Raw genomic sequence first — 19874 nt, forward strand, 5'->3', positions numbered from 1 at the left:
TTCTTGCAGGTTCTTGAGTAAACATGGTGAGCCTTTGGTATATTTAAAGTTCTTTAATTGTCCAGAAAGGCATAGACACAAAAAGAGTTTTGGTTCTACAGATGACAGCACCTCATGAATCAGTTCTCAGTACATATTAACTTATGATATGGTTGGGATCTTTCAGACCAAAGCAACAACTGTCAAGTTGCAAGCAACACTTGTCATTTGGAAACAAACCTTCAGTAATAGATGCAACCTTTTGTAGTATGCAAAATGCAAACACAAAATTTTACTGATGCAATATTAAAACTGAGTTTACCTCATCCATTCCTGAGGTTTCTCTTGTATTGCTATTGTATTTTTTGTTATTCTACATCACTTTTCTGCCTCTTTTGGCTAATTGTAATAATGAAAATGAGTGATGATTAGACAGACAGTGATAAATACTCGCAAAGAGCATCTATACCCAGGCTGAAGCTGGAAATTTTGGTGGCGAGATTAAAAATTGACCAATTAATAGGCTTGGCCCCTGAGCTAGCTGCAGTTTACCTTAGAAATATGCAAAGTTAAGTGTAATATGTTTTCTTGACACTTCAATTTTAATACTTACCCATAAAGATGCAACACAGAACAAAATATTAAAGATGATATTACCCTTTGTAATATGATTTAAAATAGTTGATAACTGAAACATCCTTGAATTGGATTTTATGAGAATATAATAATTTACTGATAATAGGATGAAGCAACAAAATCTGTTTATCTTGGAGGAAAACAATGATGTGTAATTGCATCCAATGACGTAATCTTTGAAGTTACTGAATAATATAACTCCTACAGAAAGTATATTTAACTTCACTCTATACAGAAGCCATTAAATTTCTAATGTGTTATGTAGCACATCTACACATGATGATTATATCTGATTGATTAATTAATTAGAATGTTCTTTTACTACATTACAAATTGTCTCCATGTATTGTAAGAGAAAAACTCAACGTAAAATAATGTAAGTTTATTACATTTTCCACCACTTTCCAGAGATAATTAAAAAAAAACTACTAGTGATAATAAATTATTCTCACCGGAAGTTAGTGGATAAAATCACATTGATCAAGAGATAGCACTAACCTGTCTCTGCATCACAAATGTCAGCATGTCCATTGCAGTTGCATGGCACACACCGTGCAAAAGGTCCACCATTGGCTGGCTCATGGCGGAATCCTGGTGCACATGATTCACAATACTGACCAACATAACCATCGGGGCACGTGCACATTTCAATCCAATTGGCTGGTTGCCCTGCAGCACCTCTCCGAGCAGTCTCTAGGCGAACGTCATCCAAAAATCCAACTCCTGAAATCAATTGTATTTACATTGAAAAATGTCATACCTAAAACAAACACTATTATTTTTTTTTTCCAAAGAATGACATGTCTTAAGAATCCTTAAGAATTTAACAATTGTACAGATGTTTGTTAAGAATTTCTTCAATAATAACTCTTTTTTAAAAACTTAACAAATAAATACATTCATCTGCATACAGTCAAACATAAAATCATTTTGTACCAACTTGTAAATTCACATAAACTGAACAGGAGTGATTCCTCCATGTAGGAAGTGAGGAACTTCCTACAGTTCATTTGTACTTATTTCCAGTTCTCTACTTTTTTAGGAGTTTAATGCGTGTTATAAAATTATGAGTGCAATGTACATACAATTGCCTAGGTTAGCTACTGTCAAGAGTTGACTGCTCTCGGTCACTCCAGTCCAAAGATGATGGACACGGGCTTTTCTGCAGCTCGCTGAGGAATCTCAGCGGTCATCCTACAGATAGGTGGGGGGTGGAAGGGGCAGTGTAAGGGAGTGGGGAAAGGTTACAAAGATCAGCAAGGATCAAGGAACCAGCAAGATTTTCCTCAATCAGCGATGACAACCCCAACAAAATGTTACTAAACCAAGCACAATTTGATTTTTGTTGGCACTTAGCACCGTTTCTAGAAAAATCTGCAAACGCCAATCCCTGGGAGAGGGAAATCGAATTCAAAGATATATATTTTCAGGAAATAAAAATAAAATTATGTCCAAATCTTATTTCTACTTAACCAGCGGACATGTTTCAAATGAAAGGGAGTATGCCGATCCAGCAGAAAGCTTTTATACAACCATGTAACAATCCAGCCTCTACTTTTCTTCATCCTGTCCAATTTAGTTCATCAGGAGATTTTATGGTAGGCAATCTGTAGAAAGTTGGGGGTAAACAATTTTCTCAAACCTTTTTATGTTCGATGTTGAAACCATGTCATTTTTTGCACCATTTTAAACAATTTTGGGGAAATTTACACTATTACATAACTGTTAAAAATAAGTAATGCAAGTTCAAAACTCTAGAAAAGCAGATGCAGAATTACAATTATCCAAAAAAAAAAATAATAATAATAATAATAATAATAATAATAAATCCTACCACAATTTAGAAGCATTTAGCATAATTTTGAAATTTAAGCAACACTTTTTAATATCGTGAACCCACACGACAGGGAGGGGGAACAAAATATAAATTCTTGCAAAATCTGAAATATCGTCAATGTTATTTTTGTCGATTTATATAGGTTCACATTTAAATATTTCGTGGTTCAAAGTGAGGAGCAAGGCCCCCTTGCCACACCTTGAGCATGGGCCTGCAGCTAACATTCTAAATGCAATGGATAGTACAAGACATGAGAATGTAATTGAACCCATTTCTCAAACCTTCCTCGATTTACTATAACTTCTTCCTACACTCCGAAAAAGCCACGAGTCGCCACTGAGACTGAATTAAAACTAAACTTGTGGTGTAACAGGCCTTTGAGAACCAAGGGACAGCTCAGCAGCTTTTGATTGGGTGATTCATTGTCAGCGTGCTGTGTCCTATCATTGCTGTTTCCTGAATTCAAGACCAGGGTTAGCTACAATTACTTTCAAAAGTTTGATAATGTTCGTTTTAAGTCAGTTTATCCTCAGATAGGCTAATCAGGACTGGACCAGCAGTTTAAAGTGCAATCTGAACCATTGGGTAATGTGCCTCCATTAGGGATCTAAAGTAGACCCTTTGATTCCATGGTGACAAGTTTTACCATTACACTATCGGGAAGATCCACTATTGCTTGCAAGTAAAAGGTGTCCCAAAATTAACGCAGGATTTAAATTGTGTGCCATTATTTTCCTCGCAGGATTGGCAGCGTTCTGTGAGGTCACATGTGGTTAATTAATATGGAGCGATACCTGATGGAGGAGCGAGTGACAATTGTTAAAATTCATTATGGAGAATGTTTCGCTGAGACTTGCGCAAATTAAGTATTTGGTCTAGGAATTAATTCGTGCAGTTGTTACGCACACACATTGAAGCTGTAGTTCAAACACAAAATACATAAATACCTTAAGAAAAATATTGTCCATCGCGAGCCACCACTTTCGCCCATCTGTCAGGCAAGTTACGGATTCCGTGGCGAAAGAAGTCCTCATCCTTTGAAGTGATCCAGTCACAGACCCATTTTTCGATATCTTCTGAAGAAGTGAACCGCTGTCCAATCAAATCGTTATTCATGCAATCGAACAAGTAGTAGTCCGAAGGAGCAACGTCTGGTGAATACGGCGGGTGGGGTAAGACTTCCCATCCGACATTTTCTAAATAGGTTTTGACCGGTTTTGCGACATGTGGGCGAGTGTTATCATGTTGAAAAATAAGTTTATTATGTCTGTTCTCCCATTCTGGTCGTTTCCTGGCCAGAGCTTGCTTCAAACGCATTAATTGTCGTCGATAACGTTCTCCATTAATAGTTTCTCATCTTTCAATGTCTCTGTCTTTCAATTCATGTGGAACCCAATGTGACATCTTTTGAATCATTCCCATGGCTTTGAGGCATTTGGAAACTGTTGTTTGATCAATGCCTAATGCTTCTGCAAGTTCTTCCTGCATTTGACACGAATCCTGATCGAGCAATGCTCTCAATTCTTAGTCTTGAAATTTTTTTGGCTGTCCAGGTCGCTCTCTTGGTCTTCCAGGCCGAAATCACCACTTCTAAACCGTGCAAACCACTTCTGACACGTTCGCTCAGCTAGCGCATGGTTACCATACACTTCCACCAAAATACAATGACTTTCGGTAGCACTTTTCTGCATGTTAAAGTAATGAAGCAGAACACCCCGCAAAAACACTTTATCTGGCACGAACTGCACCATGTTCAGTTGACTACAAAATGCTGTTGTTGACGTGTCAATCAACTGCCCTATACTACGAACAATGCTCGCTGACAGGAGTTTTCAACGCATGTGTGGATACACGGAACTGTGGGGCGATACGCTCGTTACGCCATCTCTTGTCCAGGCGCACAAATTTGGTAGGAGAAATACCCCAAATGAAACAACTGTGACTAGTTGAAAAATCTGAACAAACAGGTTCGCTTGGAGACAACAACAACAAAAAAAGGATGCAGTTATGTGAAAAAGTGATCCACAATTTTGTCAAAATAATTCAAGTGTGTCCAGGCTTACATGTAAGCCGTGTAAGCTAGGCTTACACTTTATTCGTGCTAGTATAATGTATGTAATTATATGGCAAAATTCGTAAAAAGTTCAAAGTTCAATTCAGCCCGATACCAGTCTTCGAGATCTTGTTTGTTAGATTGCAACACTTCAGCACCAGGCGGCACATGGGAACTCCCACCTTCTGCTTGCGGAAAGTTGTAAGCTGTCTGAATGTTGCCTTACAAATTTCTAACTGCAAAGGAGCATTGCCTACCGTCGCCTACCATATCTGCATGGAGAAGAGCAAGGAATATAGGGAGAACAGCGGGCCAAAACCCTACGTGTGTAAATGTATGGCCAGAGGCTTACAGCAGCGTTGCAAACCTCATGTTTAGAAAAAGTGTTGTTCATGGGCATTCGAAGCATTTCTTTCCACCAGGGAAGATTAAGCAAAGTATTCTTTTTTTCAGGGGTTGGGGTAAACTAGGTATATAACCCTTCTCAAAATATACTACGTAATTCAATTTGAAGTTAACATTTTTCTGCAACACCCTTACAATAATTAACAATTTGATGACTGAAATGAAATTATATGTGTGAAAATGGTTCACACTCATTTTTCAGGAAGTGTCTCTTCCCCTTGGGCCTTGTGGACATCCATGGTGTCAATTAAACTCCAAAATTATGCTACATACTACTAAATTGTTCTGGGATTTTCATATTATTAATATTAATTTATAACAAAAACAAATATAAATTTGAATGGTTCAACCAACGGCATGATTTCAACGTCATACGTGAAAAGTTTGAGAAAATTCAACCACAACAAAAAGTGTCCCTGTTGTTTTATTTATATCTCCAACTTACAAATAACTTTTTAAACTTGTGTGAGATTTAGCACCATTATGCTTGTGTTGGCTTCGATGAATATGCGCCAGCAAGACACAGGTCCTGCAAGATGAGGGGCTCCAGCATTGTCGGGTATGAATGGTTGACTGCAAAGGGAATTTGAGCCGGTGGTGTTTCAAGGAGGTTTTTTTCCAGGAACAGGGAATTCTGAAGCAAAAATCTAACAGGAAGGGGAAAAAGGAGAAATCTAAAAATGAGCGGGATACGGGAAGACTAGATACACATTGATGTGCTAAATTCTTGTTTCTGTTTTTCACTTGGAGGAGAGCATAAACATTAGAAATATTAAGATCCCTGTTTTCCATTTATGTATGAACTCAGCTGGTAATAATTGAGCTAAAAAGTTTATATAAAAATAATAATAATAATAAATGTTAATGAAAACTGAAGTTTGAACCAATTTTACAAATCTCATGTCAATTGTGAACCAAATATTATTAATTACATAGTCCATGATTCAAACACTCTTCGAACAATGTACGAAAAGCCTGTTTATGATCTTTTAGGTGCTAGATTTGCTTTTACATTATCCTAAGAAAGCACTTACATGTCCTTCGATAGAAATTTCTGGATATATCCCTACAATTAGTGAGCATTTCTTTTATATTTTATATTGTATTTTTTTTTTTTTTACTAAATATAGGGAATTTTAAGGCAAGAGAGGGAATTTATTTACATCCAAAAGGGATATTCCCCTCACAGTTCGAAAGATCACTGCTTTGAGCAGTGACCGATTTTGGATCTGGTTTCTTTCCCCCTTCGTGCTGTAGTGTGATAGTGAAGGCCATTATGTGATTGTGCGGTGGTGTGGAGAACTTGTTGAAGATGTTGTTTTCCAGCAAGGATTTTGCTGCCAAGAAGCAACACCCTTCTCTAGCAGGCATGGTAACAGAAACAAAAAATAAAGTGCGCCGACTTTGTGATTCATGGTACGTACGAGCTGATACTTGGTTATGCGGTTGTAAAAAGTATTCAGCACTTTTCTGTTTCCTTCTGTTTTCGTTTCTTTATTATTATTATTATTATTATTCATTTTATCTAACTTTGCATATTTTTTATCATTACATTACTCATTGTGATAGGAATAAGACTGACTTAATTATCAGTTGAAATGTAGGAGATACACAGCCTAGCAAAGAAAACACCAATCTCAGCTATTTATCCAGAATTTTTAATTTGGTGAAAAATTCCAGGAATCACTACCCATGTCAGCCCAAAAATAAGCACAATGGGAAATAGCTTTAGTCATGCTAGGCTTACACTGTTGGAAAGGTCACGCTCCGCCACTGAGTGTGTCAAATGTGTCATGGAGGACATTTGTCAGCTATCCTATTCCACATTTAATGACAATGTTTACCCTTTCAAGTGATCTAATAACTTTGCCAACTAATAAATAAAAAAAATGTTTCTTTTTTCTTAAATTAAATCCTGCATTTTCTTTTGAACACCTTTTAGTTTCTCAATTGTCCTCATGGTGCCGGTTAAATGCTGAAATTTTCGAGCTACCACCAGCGATTAAATCTGGAATGGCACTAAAGGCAATAGTGCTAATCACTTGCCTGCTTAGGAGCTCTAAATATGCATGCACACACTCTGAGTAAGTTTGACAGAATTTAATATTTTGCTACTAACCTTCAGGTGAATATGTTCCTCTGATTTTTATTGACGTCAAGTTGGCAAGAATGCTGATAAAGTCACGGGCTGTGAGACGAGGGTTCCAGCCATAGTCTGGATGTTCATGAAGGCGGAATTTGTACTCCTGGGTCTGAAAAAGAAAAATGTATTCTGAAATGCTGAAATAACTTACCAGTCGCAATATAGATCTTGACAAACATCAATCAATTAAGTCTGAGTCCATTGTATTACATATTAATTGAAGTAAAGAATAATTGAGATAGAATTTAAGTAAAAACTGGAAATGTTAGGGCAAAAACATCAACTCTGCATATAGGACAATATTGTTAACAAAAATAAAGCCTACTTGTATTGTGGGTAGTGGATTTCCTTGGCCAAATATCGTTTGAGTAATGGAAAGTCCAGCTCCCTCTAATATTAGATCTTCGACAGTAGCACGAGGACCACTCTCTCCGATTCGAAGCTTGAATGTTAGGTCTTGATTGTAGCTTGCACGTTGGTCTCCTAGGAACCTATCTGAAATGTAGAGTTCACGTATCACATCAAGCAACAATTGCAATTATATAATGTTTACATGGTTAATTACATTTTCAAAATTTGCATAGATAAAATTTATAGATGTAGTCAAGAATACTTATGACAATGAACACTTGCAAGTTAAAACACAATACTATCAGAAATTAATATATTTGTTTCATATGCAGTTATAATATATTCTACACTTACCTGGAGAAATAAAGTAAACAGATTCTCTTCCTAATGCATTAACGCCAACAGTCTGGGTCACACTACTGTACTGCAAGCTAATAGATCGGCCTGTGTGATCTTGGGCTGTCCAGCGTTCACTTCCTCTAGCAAATATGCTATCAATGAAAACTGTAAAAAAAAGTTCATGCAGGTATTAGCCATAAATAGATGATGTAAGACATACCTATCTGTAGATGTCAATTCTTAAAAGATATTTCTGATAAAAATACTCAGAAAATTTGGGAAAATTTGGAAGAACAAGGGATTAATTTTGCTTCAATACATTAGTTGTTAATAAATTAGAAAATGTCATTTCCAGCACAACTGAGATGTGTCCCTTAAAAATTAAGATTGAAGCAATGAAAGTTCATAGGTTTTATGCCTATTCATTGGAGTAAATCTGATAGTACAGTGACTTAATGTGGTTAGCTTACACGTGAAGCTTTAAGTATACTTTTATGCAGATTTTAGTTTCCTTAAAGCTTGTACGTACAATAACATTAAACACAACAAATATTTTTTTCTTAAAACATTTACATAAGAAAGTATCCATTCCTTTCTCAATTGTCTGGACTATACAACATTGACCATGAACAACATTTTTCTGACACAATTTTCTACATTGAATAAAATATATTTAATATTCTTTGCCCTATTACTCTCCTCAATTGTCTACTCTTGAAGTTGAAAACCTTGTCAAGATTGATAATGCCACAGATAATGCTATTAGCCTTCATCATATTCCAACCCAGTGACGTATTCTGAAAATATGACCTGGTTTACGACAACCATTCTTATTTATTGTATGTATTTATTATATCTAACAAACAATGACGTAGCAACATGTCGCAAGAGCCTGGGCGAGATTAATATGCGAGGCCCCTGTGAGTTCTTAAACTAATATTATCCATGCACTCCTTGAGTTGAAAACAATGCAAGCATTTAAATGCCTCATACTTGCTTTGTGGCAGTTGGTAGTGCTTTATTGTTAACATATTAAAATCAGGAATGCAAGGTCGAGATGAAAAACAAGACAAAGGGCTTCTTATTCAAGAAAATATAAAATGGGTAAATATCCAAGCAAGTTATCATGAATGTTTGCATAAATGTTTACTTATTTCACCCCCCCCCCCACCTAGTGTTTGGGCCCTACTGCCTGTATGTTGCACCCATTTCGACGTATTTGTTCAAATTATAACGTTTAACTAGAATTTAAAGCGAGATATAAAACAAAATGTTTTAATTTTATTGCCATTTCCATCTTGTTTTCTCACTCCTATTTATTACATTTTTTGTATAAGCTCCATGGGATGCAAGGCCCCAGGCGGTCGCCCACTTCGCACACCCCTTGTATGCCACTGCTAACAAACACAGAAGTCAAACAAAAACAAAACAAAATAAAAACAGAAGTCCAAAAACTTCAAAATTTGTGACAATTTCTATGTGTGTATAGGGTCAAGTGCCCATATTTCGGATACTTAATTTCAAATTAGATTTTCAGTACCTAAATGAAAACAAAATGAGCCATAAATGTGTTGATAAACATTGAACATATATTTATTAATGTTTCTGAAAGCTATATTAACATTTATAAGAAATACTTGGTATATTTTATGAAACAAACAATTCTATGCATATTTTTAGTCTGACAAAAAGGTTGCCTAATGTCGGATAGGGTATTTCCTAATTTCGGATAGGGTTACTAATGAGTATTTGGAAAGGGTGCACAATTTTGGATAGTCGAAATTAGGTACCCGTGTAGCATCCGAAATTAGGAAACCCAGTCGCATATTCAATATGACGATTCTGTGCGTTCCCCCTCTGAAATAATGTGACTGAAACTACGTAATAATGTTTGCTGAATCTCTCAAGATTATATAAAATTTAGACAGAAGTGAGTAAATACTAATCTTCTAGTTGTAGGCCTTAAGTTTGGATGGTGAAATATTACATCAAAACTCCGGAAAAGTCAGAAATATGAGCCACACACTAAAGAAAAATTGCTCAAGGTCACGCACAAGGGTGAAACTGGGGGACGAAGTATCATGTTAGTTGGCACTATCTGCACTTCGACGCTGCTGTTCTAAGGTGGAAATTTCTTGGTATCCGAAATTAGGAACCTATCTGAAATATGGGCACTTGACCCTATATGAAAAAGGTTGGTTTACCAGAGGTAAAGCAGATAACATGGGAGAATACGTCACTGTTCCAACATCATTACAAGATTTTTTTTTATTTTGGATATATTTCACTGAAATCTAAGCATAATTAAATCTTACACAACTAACATTTCACCTAACACTGGCTCTACATAGAGAAGGGCAGTTTGAGGACAATGATGTAAAAAAAACTCCTATCAGATCCAACTACAGTAAGTAGTGAAGATTTCATTACCTCTTGAATATCCTGGAGCTGATCGGCAAACTGATGAATGACCATAACAGAAGCACGGAGTGCAGCCAAATTCATTTGTCATATCAATATTAAAGAAACCTGGCTTACACCTAAAAAAGAGGTAACAATCAGCTACATAAAGCAAGTAATGTTACATTACAATTAGGCCTGAGACAAAAATAATTGGGATAGTAACAGTTGGAAATTAATAACTGAAGCCAGCCGATACCTTTGTGGGGGGTCTGCAAATATGTCACTTGACATTTTCATGGTCTAAATACCCTGAAAATGACAAAATTTCTTATCAAAGTAATTTGATAATTATATTGTTTTTATGTGATCAAGATAAGAATTAATTATCCAATAATCTGAAGTTGAAATATTGGGAGTGGCAAGAAAGTATACAAATTTAAATGTTACATTGAAATTGCATTAAATTTTAGGTTTAATAATATTTCAGAACTTAATATAGGAATAATTACAAAATATATTCCAATTAAGAGTACAGGGGGAGGTAAGAGTAAGGTTGCATAGGTGAATTGCCATCATGGTTGCCAGACCCCTGGATTTTTGCTTGTGCAGACACAAGGCCATAACATATGATAAAAAACGTAAGAGCCTGGACGACCTCAAAGAAAAGATGCCATATCCACCACACTAGCACACCACAATTGCAATGATGAAAAACAAAATGTAACATTGCCTAAACCTTATGGTTCCAGATTCTAGTCATCTTGGAGATTAGCCTAAAGAGGGGGAAGAGTGATATACAGGAAGAGAAATACAAGAGTAGCAGTCATTTACAGGCATACCTATCACAACGCTTTCCTTCAACATTTTCTTTGCATTGACATGTTCCTGTGTAAGGATCACACTCAGGCTCATTGGCATAACTTCCTGGAACACTGCAGCCACAAGGTTTGCAGCCCTGAGCACTGAAATCATAGTGATTGGTCTCGCAACGATCACATTTTTCACCTGTTACTCCAGTTTTGCATTGACACTTGCCCTCACTGTTACACTGCAAGCTTCGAGATCCTGGAATAAGGAAACATTTCAGTGTTCAGAAATTATATTAAAATATCATTTGACTATCATAAAACATTGGAAATGTAATGTTTATCTTCTGAATATTCTTTGCATGTTCTGGTGGAAACTGATCTTACAACATGGAAAACGGGTACTACTTCAAGTTTTGCATAAAATTGTAAAACAATTTAGTTACTTCCATAGCAAATCATAATCAGAGCAATAATAATAATCAGAAGACTTCAATTTTCTTTGAGAGAGTAGTTAGTGTCTCAGATTGATTTAAAGAAAAGGAAACTCCTAGTTTCTGACTTAGGAAGAATGAAGTGTAAAGAAACTCAAACTTCAAAATTGAAATTCCCAACTTAAATACTAAACATAAACGTGTTACATTTCTTAGAAACCTTACTTAATTGAATAACTTGAAAAATTTCCTTTAATGAAATACTACATGATATAAAAATGGGCAAAATGGAGCAAAAGTAATTTAGACACGTCAGGATGTAGAGAAAATTAATAAATGTTTTGCACTTGCTAAGATTACTAACATCAGATTGTTTCGACATAACTTGTATTGAATATATCAATAGGAGGAGATACATTTCGGATTGTAGGCTCTAGGGCAGTGTTGTTGTAAAAAAAAAAAAGGAAGTGCAAACACAGCTCTGATCCCTTCTTCCATTCTTGTTCAGTCTCTTCATCATCAGATATTTTTAAGTTTTTGTATATGTACAATGCTACAATCCCTTTAACAGATATTCATATATCCAGGGATCGAAAAATCCCGGTCGCCAGGTCTCCATGGCGACTAAAAATTTCAGTCTGGCGACTGTGATCTTATGCTGTAATACGAGGGTCACTATTTATATTTTGAGCCTTGGCAACACTGATTGAAGTTAGGCGCGATTTGACGTTTGCACGGAATCGTCTGGCATTATTGATCATAACGTACTTCAAATGTATTGTCAATAGCTTAATTTGTGTTGTTTATGTTGCCTTGGAGATTGCGCGACAACAATAAAATGGAATTAACTCGTGAACATTTTCGTGCGATGATTTTTTACGATTTTCAACGTGGATTATCAAGACAAGAGTGCATCGATCAACTTACTTCCACATTTGGCGATGAAGCCCCATCCTTTGCCACTGTGAAACGCTGGTATAACGAATTTAATCGTGGCCGCCATTCGCTCACGGACGAGATTCGCGAAGGTCGTCCAAAATCAGTTGTTGTTCAAGAAAACATTGATGCTGTGCAAAACCTAATACTGTAAGATCGTCATGTGACATACTGTGAGATTGAGGCAACCATAGGCATTAGTTCCACCAGCATATATAAAATATTACATGATCATTTAGCTGTGAGAAAGGTATGTTCTCGTTGGATCCCACACAATTTGACAAAAACTCAAAAAGACGCTAGCGTCAATTGGTGCAAACAAATGCTCAATAAATACAATCATGGTGCTTCAAAAGACGTATATAAGATTGTAACAGGTGACGAATCATGTATATATGCATATGAGCCGGAACGTAAACAGCAGTCGACTGTATGGGTGATGAACCCAATCCAACAAAAGTTGTTCGCGCTCGAAGCACATCGAAACAAATGGTCGCCTGTTTTTTTCGGGAAAACTGGTCATGTGGCAACTGTGCCTTTAGAGGAACGTAGAACGGTCAACTCTGAATGGTACACAACAATTTGTTTGCCAGAGGTCTTCGGTCAAATACGGAAAACAAACAAATGCCGTCGGATCATTCTTCATCAAGACAATGCCAGCTGTCACACATCTCGTCTAACAACCGACTTTATGAACAGTCAAAAAATCGAATTGATGGGTCATCCGCCGTACAGTCCTGATTTGGCACCCAATGACTTCTTCTTGTTCCCGAATGTCAAGAATAAATTGCGTGGACAACGATTTTCGTCTGCGGAAGACGCCGTTGATGCGTTCAAAAACCATATTATGGAGGTGTCTCAGGAAGATTGGAAAAACTGCTTTGACAAATGGTTCGAACGAATGCAAAAGTGTATTGACCATAAAGGAGAATACTTCGAAAAACAATAAAGCAGTTTTCAATGCCAAATTCCTGTTTTTTCATTCGTTAGGCTCAAAATATAAATATTGACCCTCGTATGTACGAAATTTTGATGATTCTAAGTTCAAATTGCAGTACAGCATAAGTTAGCAAATGTTTTTTTTTTTTAAATCAACGTTGTGAACATTCCAGAGTCAGTAATAATTTCTTACTCTATGTCCCCCAACACCCCATTTCCTGTTCTCTCGAATGATTTAGCGATGTTTTGAATACAGTGATGCTCAGCTTCTTATACAGAGTGTTTCAAAATTTGCACAACCAAAACTTTGAAAATATATATCATGAAAACCGTAAGAGATATTTACACCGGGTTTTCTGCATTATAAAGTCTCATCCATTGAGATATTTTTCAATGCTTAAAATTATCAGTTTTCTCCATGCAGAAAATGTAGATAAATTAATAACTGGCGGAAGGCAGCGTTAAATTTTTTTCCAGAAATGCACTTTTAAATAAGAAAAATACGTAAGAAATTATCGAAGTGTCATAATTAGATGTCTGATGACTGATGCCATGTCAATCTGTCATTTGCGAGCAATATTGGTCATGTGCAACATTTTATGGATTTTTTATTTTTCAATTTTATGGGTTGAGTGAAAAAGTGCCATTTTTGGGACATATATGGCAATGCTGGCAGGTCGAAATATTGTCAACAGACGCACGCCACATGTGCCCAAGTATTGACTATACATTTACGTCAAAAATCATAAACCAAGATTTTGTGCCGAAATGGGAAATCCTAGTCTGCCTCTGGTTACACTGAATTCTCTTCGCTCACTTTCGACGTTAGTGCTATGCCTGTTCTTTTAATTGATTCAGCATGACGTATTCTTTGGAGAAGCGCATGTGCATTGCTGAAGAGTATTTCACTACTCATTCTTACACTCATGTGCAACAGGTTTTCCAAGAAAAATCCCCTGCTTCTGCTGTACTTCACAAAGCAACTGTTTTACGACGAGTCAAACACCAACAAATGATCTCACAAATTGTTAAGAGTTGGTATTATTATTGAAGATTAGGTACACACAGGAGATGTACTACGTAGAAATTTTCAGCGAAAAATGCAGGCTCGACCAGGACTCGAACCTGGGTCTCTGGCATACCGTAAGATTTCTCTAACCACTGAGCTACTGAGCCGGCCTGACCTCGCCTGATTTATCTCTGTCGCTGTTTTACCTGTGTGGAATCGTCTCTGCCAGTGCTACCGCAACGGGATCTGTTGCCTTTGAAGCACATTAGACTTCGACACTGCCTGGTTCCTCCCAGCGTAGAGATGTTAATGCATTTTTCGCTTAAAATTTCTACGTAGTACATTTCCTGTGTGTGCCTGATCTTCAATAATTAACATCTCAGTAGCTCAGTGGTTAGAGCAATGGCACGGTATATCAGAGACCCGTGTTCGAGTCCTGGTCGAACCTGCATTTTTCGATGAAAATTTCTACATAGTACATCTCCTGTGTGTACCTAATCTTCAATAATAGTACCAACTCTTAACAATTTGTAAGATCATTTGTTGTTTGGTGTTGGTATATATTGTTGAAAATCAATTCTCAGATGTTTTCAGCAAATTAACAACATTTTTTAAAATAATGTAATTGCTTTTATTTGAGTTCATGCTAAAATAAATTTATTAACCCAGTGATAGCGTACATGATTAGTTTAGTGCAGAAAACCTGGTGTAAATACCTCTTACGGTTTACATTATGTACATTTTCAAAGTTTGGGTTGTGCGACTTTTGAAACACGCTATAGTATGCACAATTGATAGTAGGTAGTTTCCTGGCGCCTGATTTTCAGAGCTGGCGCCTAGCTTTGTAGAAAATTTTTCGAGCACTGCATATATCAATACATTATTTGCAAGTACAGACTCGTAAATCATAATCCTAGGTTCAAACTTGCATTACATTTTGCTGTTTCCCGTTCATCTAATATCAACTTCACTGTAGAGCAGAGCAACCAAATACAGTCGACATCAATCAAACTTAACATTTTTCTATTCTGATTCAAACAAAATGCATTTACACTGAATCCATATATTAAGTGAGGAAACATGATTTGAAATAACTTAGTAAGGAAAGGAGGCTGGTAGAATGCAAGACGGCAGGGCACCATAAATAAATACATACCTAATTCATTGCAGTTGCATGCTATGCAGTAACCATCCTCTCGCTGATAAAAATTTTCCTTGCAGCGCTCACAATTTGGTCCATCTCTGTTTCCTGTGCAATCCAGGCAGTGTCCTCCATGACTTGTTCTGTCGTATAATTCTTGATCAAAGAAGCAGCGAGTCGAGAATCCATTGCAATTACAAGCTGAAGATAAAACAAACACGTATCTAATTCAATTTAAATATGAGGCATACAATGCTTTTCTATCTTGTATATTATATTTTCTATATTAATGGAATTATTAATTTCTATTGTTCCACATAGCACAAAACAAATCACTGAATATGGCGATGAATAATTGGATTTGATTTTTGTTGCTTAGCGCCCCTTTTCTTCCACTTTTGGCTAATCGCGACGATGATGAAGAATGATTATATGATGAAACTGATGAAAGGACACACGCAAAGAACAAAGGCCGGGAGGGTGCCGAGGAATAACTGAACATGTTTCTTTGAACTTGACTGCACTAGTGTTCGAAGTGGAAGAATGTGGAGGATGGTATCCCCCAGTTAAGAAAATTTTCATGAAGTATCCACTCCAACTAGGATAATTTGCATAGGCATCCCCTCATCTATATTCTGTCCCCCGTATCTCTGGAGAAAGCGATCGGAAACAAGTTCCTGTAGTGACGCAAGATGGCTGCACCAATGAGCACGCGAGAGGGAACGGGATTGCGTGGAGAGGGGGGGGGCGACTGCAGTTACCAGCTTTCGCAGCAATGTGTACTGCTTCGCTCTGCCCACTTGATTTCCTCCCCTTCTCTGCCACCTTGCGCGGCCTTGCTCCACAGATTCCGGGCATAGAGTATATTGTGCTGTCTTCATATTTATCCATAACAGCATCCCCTCATTTATACCCAAACTCGACAAAGCATCATCCAGCTAGGAATGTCCATTTCGAGCACTGGACTAAACATTTTCGTTGCATACCTATATATTACCATCTAATTTATCAGTATTCCTCAACAAGTATATTCCACTTTAATAATTTGATAGCTATATTAACCTAGTGCACAATATGTAAATTAAGAATGTACAAAACACTAACTTTGTTACTTCGGATAGAAGTTTATTAACACTTAAAATGTATGGGTAACGATGGGAAATCAACTTTTAGTTATTCCACGGAGTACCTATTTCTACTGACTGTGTGTTGTGTATTCAAGGCAGGGCGTGGCAAAAAGCAATCCTCACATCCCATTAGACATGGAACGAATATTGCCTTATCTCCTTATATGGCAAGGAACTCTGAAAGACAGGCTATTTGGGAACAGTCAGGTTTGCAGTCGAACAGCCCAAACCAAACAATTGCACAGGCGGCAATAAACGTTTAACATAAAAACGCCAAACCTTGTGATTTATTCACGCAGGTTTTATTATCGGGTGTCAGCAGCCGTTATCTTCATGACTGATTGCTGTGAACCAGAAACCACGATACGCGAGAGAAATTTGAAAGTCGAGTGTAAAGGAAGGAAGTAATGGCCTGTGCCATTTTTTGTTTTGTTCTTCCTTTTAACAAGTTTTCGACGGACGCCTGGGTGGAGTTGCGTTCGTCTGTCTAGTTTGGCTGCTCCCAATAATTATCTGGCTGGGTGAGATTGCTTCTCCTTTTGACGGAACGTCGGACCACCGCAACTGCAGTCTCTCTGCCTGACCTCTCTCTTAAGCTACGTTCACACCAGCCACTTTTTGTACTATACTACCTCCGTCGTTGTGCCACTAAAAAGTGAAACAATAGGACACACAATGCACCGGACCGACCAATAACTTTTTTGTAGCTGGGCAAACAAAGAACTAACTAACTCTCTAGCCTTCTTAAACCCGAAGATCCATGGCTGCAGCAACACAAGCCATACATCTGTCCCTATCCTGAGCAAGATCTATATACTCTTTTCCATCCCTACAGATTTCCTTTAGGTCCATCTCAACGTTATCCCTCCATCTTCGTCTTGCCCTTCCTACAGGTCTCTTACCATCAGGTTTCCCAACACGAATCCTGTAAACTCTTCTGTCCTCTCCCATTCGTGCCACCTAAGTCTTCTTGATTTAATCACTAATAATATCTGGACATGAATACAAATTATGTAGTTCTAAATTATGTAATAAACAAACAAACAAAGACACGGATTTATGTACTTTTTCTTTCTGGTGATTGTAGGGTTAATTTAACCCAAAACACGGGCGCCACCAGGAATTTTTTGTTAGGGAAGTCGGATAATCGATATAAAATTCATTGTACTTTTTCATTGTAATTATTAGTACCAATAATAGTGTAATAAAGAGACAAAGCTATCCCTATTCATTGCACCGTACCTGAAGGCACGTAGTGTGTGGCGGTAGGGCTCCACATATCCTCGGTCCTGGTAATAGTGAAGGTTATGCGATCAGCAACACACTGGTGCTCATTGGTTAGAGGCTGGGTATCGCCTAGAGCTCTTTGTGCAAAGCCATTGTTCGAAAAATTCCCGCATTATTATTATTTTATCCTTGGAGAGAGGTTCTACTTGATACACTAAATGAGAAAATACCTGACAACTGTCTTTTTAATATATTTTTCGAGCTTCAAACCATTAATATAGTGCAATCGTAAACTGTATTGAAGAGGCGTAAAATTGACTTAATTTGAACACAGTATATCTAAGGTGTGTGTGTGGAGAAAGTGTAATAACTGTAATGTTGTAACTATGATCCCCAGGATGTTTTTCAGGGAGGGAGAACGGGGAAGCATGGTAATTTTTCTAAGGGGAAAGCGAGGCATGTTTTCCCTCATAAATCTGTTGTCCTCTCAAAAAACACTCATTCAGTTTGAAGTTATCATGTTTCTAGAACGCCTTTCTAATAATTAGCAAAAGTTACTGCGACTGAAATTAATTTATATGTATGAAATATATAATTTAAGTTGACATTAATTTTCCGGAGGGGACGTAGCCCTCTTGCCCAAGAACGTATTTAGGGGGCGTCCAGCACCCCGAAAGACTTACCAAGTGCTAAATCAAATCATCAAAATGTACTTGTTTAGAATTTGTTATATAATCGATGGTTATTTACGAGATTTCCGTTGAACTTATTGGAAGTCAAGGAATTGGAATCATACAGCTCTGAAGAACAGTTCGAAAGATGTATATGCACAGTACTAGCCTACTCATGATCGTGGTTCGACAGCCATGGAAGGGCCTTGGTAATATGCATAAAATGTTAATCAGAAACTTTACTTTTCGTCAATTAGATCTAACTCCTTCTATGTTATTCAATAAATATTCAATTCTTTATCTATTTGACATTAATTTCCTCGCCAAGGCACTTGTTTTATGCATTTTTTACGATTTTAACTACACGTGAGCTAGATAATGAATACGTGCTGTTATATCTCTATTCTTATTCCATCTTTTTACCTAGTCATGTAATAACAACACTACAATATTAAATAATTTACACATTTAAATAATATAATTTTAATTTAATTAAATATAATTACCATAATTATATAAAAATAATAATTATTGTTGTTGTTGTTGTAACACTTGGTCGGACCTCACCCCCCCCCCCCCGAAATATATTTCTAGATAAGTGCCCTCTCCCTTCCAGACGTCCATGCATGTAAAAAATGCGCAGGTATGGTAAATATAAGAAGACTTATCTTGTTTGTACAACTAAGATCAGGCGAGGAAGTAGTAGCTATACAAAAATAACCCATTTTTACTTTCTTCCAAGTGTTCCATCGTTCAAGGTTGCAGGCGACAATATACACGCTCGCAACAGCTATTAAAGTGGAACGGGTCGGGTGACATACATTTTCAGACATTTAACACATTCCCTCCCAACGTTTTCCAAAACCGCCCTAAAACAGTGTCTGCGCAGGCCTTATATGTGAAAAAGTGTTGGTATTTGAGTGCGGCGTGTCGATAAATGCTTGATATTTCCTTCACAGTTATTGGTACAGGCAACTTTATTCACTAATGGTCAATAAGTGAAGTAGAAAGACTAATCATTGCCTTTACATCATTTAATTTCATTCGTTTCAAGAAAATACAATCATATTATTAATACAACTTCACAAAACAAACTTGCTTGTTTTGACTGTGTGGTTTTTTAAACTAAATTACCTTCACGATCTTCTCAATTAGGAACAAAAACTTGCTTCTGACAAGGTAATTAATTCTTTAGATAGGGTAGAGGATAGCTCCAATCTTTTCAAACGCCTTGAATGTGAGAGGCCTGTGAACAGATGGTTGGCCTGAGCTTCAATGGTCGAATAAAATCAAGACCCAGTGCACAGCTGGTGGTAGGATGCCGCAACTTCCTGTTAACCCTCCCCCCTTTCTTGTTCTCAAATGAAGACAGTAAATTATATCCACGAGCTCATCAGTAGACAATTTTGCTGCGAACAACACGACGAAAAGAAAGAAG

General features: G+C 37.1%; 1 protein-coding gene across 1 annotated transcript in view; it reads right to left on the reverse strand.

The window, feature by feature from the left end:
• Window positions 1-1113: 1113 nt before the first annotated feature.
• The window catches only part of LOC145983467 (laminin subunit gamma-1-like), a gene marked incomplete at its 3' end in the record, with an annotated part of 50430 nt that continues 31669 nt past the window's right edge, over window positions 1114-19874 (reverse strand). Inside the window, exons 2-8 of the mRNA XM_083116573.1 lie at window positions 15427-15612; window positions 10986-11211; window positions 10174-10283; window positions 7759-7908; window positions 7379-7548; window positions 7030-7162; window positions 1114-1338 (exon numbers count right to left, since the gene is read on the reverse strand). Coding sequence (XP_082972699.1) covers window positions 1114-1338; window positions 7030-7162; window positions 7379-7548; window positions 7759-7908; window positions 10174-10283; window positions 10986-11211; window positions 15427-15612 — 1200 coding nt within the window. The remainder of the gene's footprint in view (window positions 1339-7029; window positions 7163-7378; window positions 7549-7758; window positions 7909-10173; window positions 10284-10985; window positions 11212-15426; window positions 15613-19874) is intronic.

This window comes from Lepisma saccharinum, unplaced genomic scaffold (genome assembly GCF_977018435.1).
Source record: "Lepisma saccharinum unplaced genomic scaffold, izLepSacc3.1 HAP1_SCAFFOLD_1010, whole genome shotgun sequence".
NCBI lineage: Eukaryota > Metazoa > Arthropoda > Insecta > Zygentoma > Lepismatidae > Lepisma > Lepisma saccharinum.